The following is a 12,040-nucleotide window of genomic DNA, read 5'->3' on the forward strand; positions in this document are numbered from 1 at the left end:
GAGAGAGAGAGAGAGAGAGGGAGAGAGAGAGAGAGACAGACAGACAGACAGACAGACAGACAGACAGACAGACAGTTGTAGGGAAAACAAGAGCGTGGGGGTGTTGATTTTTCTTTAGAAGGATATTGGACTATATTTCAATACCCTGAAGCTGCAAATTGGAGGCTCAATTGTGATCAGGACTGTTGAAATGTTGGCTGACTTGCGTGCACGAGTTTTTCTGTACTGAATACCTATGGTTATTAAACCTAGATCTAGCTCTAAGTGTGATGGTAGTTTGACCTACACAATGAGCTGGACAGACTTTAAATGATATGAGGTAGATTAGGTTTGTGGTTTCGCAGGTGATGCTGTGAGAAAGTGTTTTTTTTCAAGTGGGGGCCTTCTACAAAGTTGGTCACTTTCATGTAAGCACGTGTTTTGCATCTACGTTTTTGACAAGGATCATTTTGATGCGGGGAACATGGGTTTATCGGAGGTGAAGATGTGGATATTACTGCTCTAGTGCGAATGAGGAGGTTGCCAAGATTGGGAGGCTGTCGAAGAGCAATCAGAGGGAGATCGGGGAAACAGGCTTTCATTTTGTCTGATTTTTCCAAGATTGTTTTGTGTTGGCTGTTGATTTTATGTACATTAGGTAGTTTTTGGTGATGAGTTGTGGCGAAAAAAAAAAATTCTGTTTGGGCTTTAGGGGTTTGTAGGTCAGAAGGTTTATGCGATTCAATTTACTGACTTTCTCGATAATGGGCGTTATAAAATTTTTGCGGTACCCACTGTGAAAAAGGTTAGCTGCGAATTCCTTTATCCGTTGTTTAAAAGAATTTTCATGGGAACAAATGCAGCGGAGTGTAAGTGCAACGCTATAGACCACAGAACGAAATATATGTTTGGGATGGTTTGATGAAGGTGGGAGGTAATTATTGGAGTTGGTATGATTTTTTTATACAGGTCTGTCTCAATTTGGTTATCTGCAATGAGAAAGGACATGTCCCGAAAAGAAGTGGGGGACTTACCTGGGCTGGAATAAGTATATTTGATGTTGTGGTGCGCCTTGTTCAGATCAGTGACAATTTTTTGGCTGTTTCAGAGCTACCATTGTGCAGAGCGATAATTTCATCCATGAAACGCTTACGAACAAATGATTGGTTGGGAAGAGGAGAGCGTATTTGCTCCAAAATTCCGCAATAAAAATGTTGACATAAGAAGCGGCCATTGGGGTACCCATCGCTGTGCCGGTCAGTTGGAGAAAATTTTGACTTTTGAATGAAAATTATGGAGGGTGAGGACTAGTTTCAACAGTTTGCAAATTTCTAAAGTTTGACGTGTGTTGTAGGGTGCAAGGCTTCTGAGGGCTGAGCGGCAGGCCTCGATATCTTCTTGGTGTGGTATGTTGTTGTTCATGTTTACTACGTATATTATGGCCAGAAAGTTAGTTTCAGGAGGGAAAATGTTTTCAGAATGTTTTGTTTCTGTTTTTGGAGAACATGGAGGTTATCTTTCGCCCGGTGGGTAGCACAGAAGTCAGGGACAAGAAGTTTGAGGATGCTGTCAAGCCAATAAGAAGCTTTGATGGTAGGACCATTAATTTGGGATATGATGCTTCAAAGTTGGGTTGGGGGGCAGTTTGAATTGTTGTTTTCTAACTTGTGGATTTTTTGGTAGGCCACAAAAGTTGGGGCACGACAACTCCCCGTGAAGAATACACTTGGGCAAATCCGGGGATATTACGTTGACATATTCGAGATGGCGGATCTGGTCCGGAATGGCGCTAAGATGAGAGGAAGTGGGGTCAGAGCTGAGGGGTTTATAGAGAGAAAGGTTTCACAACATGGTAGATATGACGTTGTTGTAGTCAGTTGTGTCCATGACGACAATGGAGCCACCCTTGTCAGCTTCACGGATTGTTAGATTGCTGTTGTAAATGAGTTCGCAAAAGGCTGACCTATCAGCACGGGATAAATTGTCTGTTTTTGGTGGTTATCTGCAAGTGTCTCATCACCAATATCATCACTCTCATGGCTGCCACTCTTTCTTTGTGTAGAAAACCTTCGCAGCGGTGTGTCCGACCCACCGGATGCGCCATTACCTCCAGATGAATAACAAAACAACATAGTGGTCCAAAATTCGTGTCGCAGCTTACCCTCATTTCTCTTATCCGATGAATCAATGGCACCCATACTTTAAACAGCAGTTTGTATCAATTTGTCTTAAGTTTATCATAATTTTTCAATAACAATTTAAGCTAAACTGAAAAACTGTCCTTCTTAAATTTATACAATATTATAAATCTCCAACGCACGGAAAATGGGATTGTTCATAACACTCCCGCTTCTCACACACATATTATTATTATTATTTAATACGGATAAAGCCTACGCCACTGCTCACCAGTGATATTTTTTGTGGCAAAACTTGTTACAAGATATCAATCTTATCGTGATCTATTTTTGCTCTAAAGGTTCTCAAAACAAGCGTTTAATACGCATAATATCGCGATTAGAAAAAATGACAGACCTATTTTAAAAAGCGATATTGCCCTAGCTGTTTACCTTTCAAAATATATATAAAACTCCCACTGGGATTTTTAATTAGTATTTAAGAAGGAACTTTCTGGAATTAAGCTAACACTAACAGGTGTTTACAAAAATATTGATCTGGTAATACAAGTTGATGCAAGTAATTGTGCAGGAGATGGAGACTTTATGTCCAATGGTTGAGGAAATATAAGATACTTGTATTGTGTTACGAGTCTATACACGAGGGAGACAACGACCCAGCGAAAGTCGATAAAGTATTAATTTATTGCACTGAGAAAACAATTAGGTCTACTTGGTTCAGCTATTTTTATATGTTTTGGAAACATAATATTATTCGTCGGTGTTGCAAACGATCGGCTTATGACTTTTTGGATATTTTCTTGCACCAGAAACAAATAACAAGTTATATTGCTGAGTTGTTCCTATAAGGAATCATGAAAAGCAAGAAAATTATGCGCCATGACCATGCATAGAAATCAATTGCATTTTGGTGATGCTGCAAAGTACACCTTTGCTAGAACTTTAGGAGGGTGTAAAATTGTTCTTTAAATTTAATTTGTTTGGATTGCTTGCGTCATCGACGAATTATCTTTTCTTTGAATTGCGATTAATGTTGAATTTGTGAAGCATAAAAACCTTAAATTTGCTTCTTTTTTTTTTTTAAACAAAGACAAAGAGAAAATATTGCTAAAAACTACTCATGCCAAAACCATTTCCTTTATAACACCATAACAAATTAGTATAATAATACTGATAAAAGTTTGATAACACCGGTGTACTTGTTTATATTTCAGTTTTTTTTAAAACATCGCTGTAGAAAAAATGAGACCACCTAGACCTGTTTGTCTCCGTAAGGACACAGAGAACACCTATGTACTTGTTTGTACATAGAGAACATCTATGTACTTGTTTGTACATAGAGAACACCTATGTACTTGTTTGTACATAGAGAACACCTATGTACTTGTTTGTACATAGAGAACACATATGTACTTGTTTGTACATAGAGAACACATATGTTCTTGTTTGTACATACAGAACACCTATGCACTTGTTTGTACATAGAGACCACCTATGTACTTGTTTGTACATAGAGAACACATATGTTCTTGTTTGTACATACAGAACACCTATGCACTTGTTTGTACATAGAGACCACCTATGTACTTGTTTGTACATAGAGGACACCTATGTACTTGTATAACTGGACTCAATGGAACTCGTCCCCCAAGGCGTCATAACTCTACGTGCAGAAACTTTGATCCTGAACTCACCCACCCCCCCTCCCTTCCTCCGGACTTTTTTGTCATCGAAAAGTTTAAGTTATGACATTAGGTGGGTATCGAAACTGGTAAAAGGTCTATTCATATCTCTGAGCATTGCTGTTTGTCTGAGTAAAGAGAAACACATCGAAACAATAATGGTTATCTAATGCTGGGAAAGATAAGACAAACAGAAATAATTGCGGGAATGTAAACAGGGTGGACTTACCAGTGGCCCCCTCCAACCACCGACCTGAGCACTGTGAATGTGTGTATGTGAGTGTTTTGTTTTTTTTAAATTGATCAACAAAGTCATAGTTACCTCTACTCCCCACAGGTAGGTAGGTAGGAATAGGATGTCGTGCAAAATACAGTATATTATGTTGCATATTAATGATTAAAGTGGGATAAAAATCACTGAGGGCGGAAAATGAAAAAGAGGGTGCGAGGAGATGGAGAAAAAACCAAACCTAAACTAACAGAGAGAGAGAGAGAGAGAGAGAGAGAGAGAGAGAGAGAGAAAGATAAAGAGACGCACACGCACACGCGCAAATACACCCGCACACGCACACGTACACACAGGCACATACACACAAACACACACACACACACACACACACGCTGTGCGTTCTGGGTAGTTGTCGAAGAGCCAGCCAGGGTGTCATGTTCACAATACGCCAAACCCGAATTAAGTGCCCCCCCCCCCCAAAAAAAAAAAAAAAAGGAAACAAGTCGGGTATACAAAGGATTTGTCATTCGTCACCACGAAGAGGAGACACTTTGGTGGCCGGTGGCTGCGCTTAACCAACGTTGCTGGACACCATGGAGACTGTTATTTCAGTTCTACGCTCCGCCTGTCTGCATACAAAGTATGTAGTGTAACTTTTATGGTCATAATGTATATTATGTATATATCTATTATCTATTTGTGGTTGCCGAATTTTGCTATTTAAAAGGCTTTTGAATGGCTGCATCGATCGACATGCGGTTTTCGCCAAAAGATTGTTTAATATATTCTCCAGATCATGACGCCCTTCGTTTTTTTCAGTTTTTAGACAGTTTTGCTGCAAAAAGCAAAATTTCTTTATTTCGCCGATCACTTTTGCAGGCCGACGCTTCTGTCTCTGTAATTTTAGAAAAGGAGGTTACTGTTCACTAACCGTGCGCACTGTTTAAGGAGTATAGATCTAAACCTTCTAATTGTTGCATCTCTCAAGATGTATTGCTCCATTCCAGTAGAATGTAAATGTCATAAGCCAATGACTTTCGGCTGACGTTAATGAACGTTTCATAGAACGGGTCCCCAGCTAGTTATATATATATATATATATGTCTCTTGCCATTTCTATGAGATTGACGCCATCTGATTAGTAGAGAATGGTACGTATGACAGTATCTAATTGTGTAGTACGTAAATAGTTATTCTAAAATATAACTTGTTACAAATAGAAGTTCAAGGAATATAGATGGATATCAAGGATCTAAGAGCAATGGTAATTTTAGATGTGATAGTGGTGTTGAGTGAAAATGTGGTATGGTGTCTATATAATCTAAGCACCAAAAGAGAAAAAAAAATCAAAGTGTTTGAAAGTATCAATTTTCTTGAATTGATCAGAACAGCAGTAGAAATGAGGAAATTCACCTTAAATCAGAAAAATAATAAAACATAGTTGTCACAGACTCGCTCGCTTGTTCTTGGCTCCGAGGTCCTAATTTTGTAAAGAGAAAATAAATTTTGAAAAGCAGAAAAAAAGAAAAGAAAAAGTTTCTTGTTTTTCGACTGTCTGATTCAATCGCCCTCAGTATACAAAACTAAATGGCGTATAATCCGACCTAATATTCACGAACATCGTCGATGGGCCCCAAGGTTGTGTAACACCCCCACCCCCCTTTTCCTGTCTTGTTGACGCTCTACACCGACGACTGTGGTGAAACATCAACCTTATAAAAATTGCGGATGATTCCACTCTACTCTACAAGGCCTCTTAACAACAAATGAGAATGAAAACAAGGACGCTGTAATTGTATTTACAAATTGGTGTAATCACCACTTCCTTTTAAAAAATTTATTTAAAAAAGACAACGTATTCATAATTATGTGTGTGTATATAATGTTTGCCATTGTAAACCAAATTGCCCTTTCGCCAACTCTGCTTTCAAAATAATGATGATGATGATGATGATGATGAAGATGATGATGATGGTAACGATGATGACACTGTAATACTCGAAAAGATGTGCTTGTCAGTCTTAGTGTTGAGTATATTTTACGTTTTGTTTGGCGCTTATTCTCGATTTCCCCCCCCCCTACCCAGCCTAAGGTAGCGAACTGTTTTAAAATCATTTCTAGTCCTACGTGACATAACCAGGTTCACATCCTGCTAAATACGTCTCCTACAAATTTCACTGTTTCAGTTTGTAAATCTACTGGCCTTGATTTCAGCAGGATTAATCATCCTGTCATTTCTAGTTTTAAATTTTGAATTCATCATCCAGTGCCAGATCTGTGACAGACATCGGCGATCATGGTTTTCCATTCATTCCTTTGCTCGGATGCTCTCAACAAAGCTACGTTTCCCTGATCTTTCCCTGTTACCCATTTGTTTAGGTTCCTTAAGTTTGTTGTTCTGGGTCTACCCCTGCCTCGCTCCCCCTCAATTTTTCCAGTGAGAGCTAGATGTTCAAGACCCTTATGTCTACTCAGGTCTCCCAAAAACTGCATAATTTGTTGTTTCCTGATTGTTTTTAACATTGAGCATCCCACGTGAGTTTCATCAAGCACTACCTCATTTAATTTCTTTTCCTTCCACGATACTCTTAGCAGTCTCCTAAGAAACCACATTTAGGTGTTTTTTTAGTTTGTTTTTTTTACAATTGACGTTTGGTCCGTTTCTAATGCAGACTTGTTGAACACTACATGTATTGTTTTTGTGACCTAATGGGGCTCGCCACTCTATTTTGTAAAACCGTATTTGTGACTACACGGTGGAATTAGGCGCTCGTCAATTTTGGGTCTTTTGGGGTTATTGGTATCATCTGAAAGCTGTTTCATTTGCCTTGCTTCCAATGAAATAAATATCCATCTATCTTGAATAAAAGTCAAAACTTTCAAAACCAAAGGAAGAGAGGTCGTCTGGTTTCAGTGGTGAAATTAACGAGAAAATGGCAGCACAGTTTGGTAACTCCAATAGCTAAAGAGTTGTTGAAAACGTAAAAATGAAATACTTTGTTTCTTTAATCAATGGGGGGGGGTTCCTGTAAAATTCGTATGGAAATGTGATTTATGAAAGGGGTGGAGCACAAAAAAAATTCGAAAATAAAAAACTTGCGGGAAAATGCCTTTTTCTCAGATTTCGCTATTTTGACGAGCGCCTGATTTGACCAGGCTGTCTCACGACTATGCCCAGTAGTAGCGTTTGCGGTAATCACACAAACTTGGAAGTGACAAGTTATTGCCGCAAAGGCTGATTTAAACAAACATGAATTTTAAACTTTAATAATGATTACAATTATTTGTATCTTGTTCAGTAACATTGAACTCTTTTTCATTCAATATTGAGAATAATATAGATTGATCTTGATCATAGAGGGCCGAAAAAGTATTTACATGTAGAGTTTTGCATGACTTTGAAATAGGAATTCAGAACTGTTAGAGGACACTGGAAACCTGCTAGCAGTGCGTTTGTTTGTTGAGGTTTATGTACTGAAACCTGAGCGTTGACGACACCGACACGGTTGGGGGGGGGGGTATTTTTGTTGCGGCACGGAATTTGTTGAAATAAATAGTGGTGATTGGACTTCTGCAATGAAACTTAGGCGCCCGACCTCCATGACACACCGGGAAGTGCAGATTTTTACATCTCGTCTTTTTTCTCTGTTCTTGTTCGTTCACCAACACGTTTGTCTGTTTGTAGATCTACTCCCATCTTCTTCTTGTTCTTCTTCTTGTTCATCTTCTTCTTGTTCTTCTTCTTCTTGTTCTTCTTCTTCTTGTTCTTTTTCTTCTTCTTCTTCTTCTTCTTCTTCTTCTTCTTCTTCTTCTTCTTCTTCTTCTATATTTGAGCAGAGATATGAAGAAACTGTTCATGAACCTGTCTTACAAGTCTGCGTTGTTGAGGCAGAGAAAAGGCAAACTTATCTATTATCTATTTGTGGTGGCCGAATTTTGCTATTCAAAAGGCTTTTTAATGGCTGCATCGATCGACATGCGGTTTTCGCAAAAAGATTCTTTAAAATATTCTACAGATCATGTCGCCGTTCGCTTTTTCAGTTTTGAGACAGTCTTACTGCAAAAAGCTAAACTTCTTTATTTCGCTGACCGCTTTTGTAGGCCGATGCTTCCGTCTTTGTAATATAGAAAATCCGGTGCGGAAATGATGTTTTGCGAGACGCATTTTGTTTTGAGAGTATAGATCTAGATCTAGACCTTCTAATATGTTTGCATCTCATTCCAGTAGAGTGTAAATATAGTAGGCCAAAGACTTTCAGCTAATGTTAATGCACCGATGATTCCTTTCATCGAAAGGGGCCCCATCATCATCATCATCATCATCACCATCATTGTAAACAGGAAGGAATAAAAAAAAAGGGTTGAGACTTGTAGGATTTCCAGAAAAGTTCATAAAAGTTCAAAATTTCGCCTTATCAAGGGCTTCATCAGGAACACACAGAAAAATGTTAGATCTAGAAGAATCATCATCATCATCATCATCATCATCATCATCATCATCATCATCATCATCATCATCATCATCATCATCATCATCATAATGAGAACGTTTCAATGTCCTATAATAACGACGTTCTATCTGCTCAGTCCCTTGTTTTGAGAAATTTGATGTAAAAAAAAATTCTGATTTCACAACATCGTTAAGCGTTTTGGAATGCAGACTCCGAAAAATATTTTGAGCTTGATAGAGTAGCCGGTAGAACATTTATTGGTTTCTGACCTCATGGTCTTAGTCTTAGTAACTCAAAGCGGCAAAAAGTGTCGGACAGATCTTTGTAATTTCCAGGTAGCGCCTACATTTGCTCATGAAGTGGAACAGGGTACAAATGCGCAAAACTTGCCACCCCTTACAGTTTTTTTTACATTCATGCGCCCTTCCTAGATCGGTATGAAGTGTGATAGGTTTTTTATGAATTCGTCGTAGAAATCTTTCACAAATAAGCTCTGACAGCCAATGTTATCACGTAATGGCCGTTATTACTAAGATGACTTATGTCAAAAAACATCTTCAAAATACATTTTAGGGTAAAATAAAAAACAAAGCCTTAAATTATTGGTAGATAAAAGGCTAAAAATATGTTTTAAATTGGACTAAATTTTAATTACCCTGAGTCTCAATTCGAGGGATAATGTGTTCTACGGTTCCTTTCACCATACATGTATTAATTGTGTGTGCGCGTTTGTGTGTGTGTGAGTGCCTGCGTGCGTGCGTGTATGTGTGTGTGTGAGCGCACTCACGAGCCAGTGTAAATCACCTTGCGCTAAATGACCGAAATTGTGTCAATATTCTCTTGACCTAAACAATGACACTGCCCATCACTGCTTTTTTTCACCCTGAATCAGGATATATGTCCCTAACAAACACTTTCTACCTTTCCCTATCCGTGCTCATATGACCTTATGCAGTTGCGAGTGCTGTAAAACCTTACTAAAACTAAAACTTTCCATATCCTGGGCTAGCCTCTTGGTGTTATTGCATGTCTTCCCACTTTTCTATACATCAACTTCTGTGACTCTTCTCCATATTCCACGTGCTCTTCCCCTTGATCTTTTACCCTGTAGGTTCAAATGGCCTTGAAATATGACTAAATTTACTAAGCTTAAATTATGATGACACATGGGGACGTTAAACACATTTCCACCCCCGGGGCAGTGCCACTGACTGTAGTGTCTTTAGGCCATTCCCAAAAGGGGGACATTTCTCGTTCAAGCACAGTGGAATTGTAAATGGGTTGATTCATGTCACGCTCATAACTGTGCCTGATCTACAACAGGGAACTGCTGCTTTTTCTTTCCTAATCCTTACTATTGTCATTTTCCTCTACCTCTTTTGTACGTTGGTCACTCTCTTGTGACCTGCTATTTCTGGGGTGCCTTGATAGTCGAAGCAGACCTTGTGCTGTTGAAGCTAGAAAGGTGAGCAGAGTAAGTCCGATTCCCTGTAAATACTTCTCTGTTGGCATCCACCCTTTGGCGCTCATATGACCTTATGCAGTTGCGAGCACTGTAAAACCCTCTACTATTTAAAAAAAAACTTTTCATCTACAGTGGACCACCACGGCAGTAGCCAACAGCCAGAGAAAGTCGATTTTGGTGTCCAAAACCTATTTTTTCTATTATGGGCTATTTTAGAAAGGCAAGACGGCAAGGACTCCTCCCACTAGTCCATAGTCTGTGCAGACTGCTCCTCTATTCACTTTGAGAACTGGTGGAAAATCGCCCAAGTTGAGACTATATCTCCACAAAATTGCGCCGGTAGACTACCCAGATCCGTCCTGTCGAGCCTGCAATGCTGCCGTACCAAGGCAGACCGACGTATCTGCAAAAATTATTAGTTTTTTGAATCTTCGTTTCAATGGACGCCTATACCCATTCTGCATCTTGTGTCAAAGGGCCATGCCCATATTTCCAATAGCAGCGCGACGTAACTCAAAATCATAAAAAGTGCAGATACGTCGCTCTGCCTCGGCACGGCAGTATGGACCATGTGTTCCTGAAATGTCCCGTTAACTATCGTGCCAGAACACGTCTGCTGGGACATTTCATTGACCCACGCTCAGCACTTTTCAAGGACCACGGAGCAAGTGTTGAGTTCCTGCGTGCTGTCTTACAAGATCTTTTAAATTGGTGCACTTTGTATTTGTAGGTGGTTTTTGTAAAATCCATTTCCATCTTCGACAATAAATTTCTTCTTTGTATATGTTTATGTCAAACAAATTCCCTTTGAATGAATTAATATCTGTTCCAAATTACAATATTCTAGATCTAGTACAAATTTTGAGCGAGATATTCAGAAAAAAAGTTGTATTTTGGGGGGGGGGGGGGGGGAACCCTGTACTTGAGTCCAAACAAAAATTTTCACTTAAACCAAAATTTGCCGTACCGCCGGATTTTCATTACTTTACCTATTTTTTCTTCTTTTTTTTTTTTGTTTAGGGGGGGGGGGGGCAGGCAGTTAAGGGAGATTGCTCGTGTTATTATAGCGAAGAAAAGACATCTGGAGTTCTAGTTTCACTGGGATAATAGCTCGCTGTTTTTCATAATTAACCTATTTAGTTTAAGCGTACTTTACTGTATTACAACTTGTTTCTGTTTCTCTCCCCCTACTCACCAGAACATTTCAGGCGGTCGTCGTAGTCACCAGCGCCGTCTCCATTCTGACTTTGCTTGGACTGGTCACCGTGACGGACAGATGGCCACTCACCTCCTCCATGCATCACGTCACCAGTACCTTCTCACCTCTTACTGACTTCCCCCCTGAAACAACGACATACCATGATCAGAAATCAACACACAAAAGGGATGACCAAAACTCTACGCAGAATGACTTCCTCCTCGACAAAAACAAGCCCGTCTGTTGGGAATCCCCGTACGTGGATTGCGGGGGAAACCAGAAAGGGGAACTACAAGATGAGGAAATCCCGAAAATGTACTCTATAAATAGAAGTTACACGGAAAGATTTGGAGGTTTTCAAATATTGAAATTGGATTCAAACTTCTACAAATCGGTTACTGGATTATTTTCGTTCCCTCTGAACGATGCGAACAAAGCTTCCTCTTCTACTTCTACTACAAGGCCTACTACTACTACTACTACTACTACTACTACTACTACTACTACTACTACTACTACTACTACTCGGAATGTTGGTGAAAATAAAAGATTCAGAATCGGTTTACTAAACAAAAGAAGCTATATGAACCATTTCGACTTTTCCTCCTGCCCGTTCCACAATTGTGAGTACGTTGGAGACAAAATAGACGAGACGGTGGACTTGGTTGTGGTGAATGGGATCAATTTGAATACCAGCACTTTGCCGAAGCGATGGAAGAATCAGATCTACGCCATGTGTGGGTGGGAGTCCCCCGTCAATTTCCACAACCTGATTACTAGTAAGAAAAATCTCGTCAGGTTTTGTTGGGTTTTTTAAATTGTTTTTTTTTTCTTCTTTGTGGCCTTTTTATTATTATGTTGTGTGTGTGTGTGTGTGTGTGTGTGTGTGTGTGTGTGT

At 39.5% G+C, this 12,040-nt stretch overlaps 1 protein-coding gene across 1 annotated transcript in view; it reads left to right on the plus strand.

The window, feature by feature from the left end:
* Positions 1 to 4,414: 4,414 nt before the first annotated feature.
* The window catches only part of LOC101856830 (alpha-(1,3)-fucosyltransferase C), a gene marked incomplete in the record, with an annotated part of 21,102 nt that continues 13,476 nt past the window's right edge, over positions 4,415 to 12,040 (plus strand). Inside the window, 2 exon segments of the mRNA XM_005104322.3 lie at positions 4,415 to 4,668; positions 11,143 to 11,921. Coding sequence (XP_005104379.2) covers positions 4,622 to 4,668; positions 11,143 to 11,921 — 826 coding nt within the window.

This window comes from Aplysia californica, unplaced genomic scaffold (assembly GCF_000002075.1).
Source record: "Aplysia californica isolate F4 #8 unplaced genomic scaffold, AplCal3.0 scaffold00415, whole genome shotgun sequence".
NCBI classification, from domain to species: Eukaryota; Metazoa; Mollusca; class Gastropoda; order Aplysiida; family Aplysiidae; genus Aplysia; species Aplysia californica.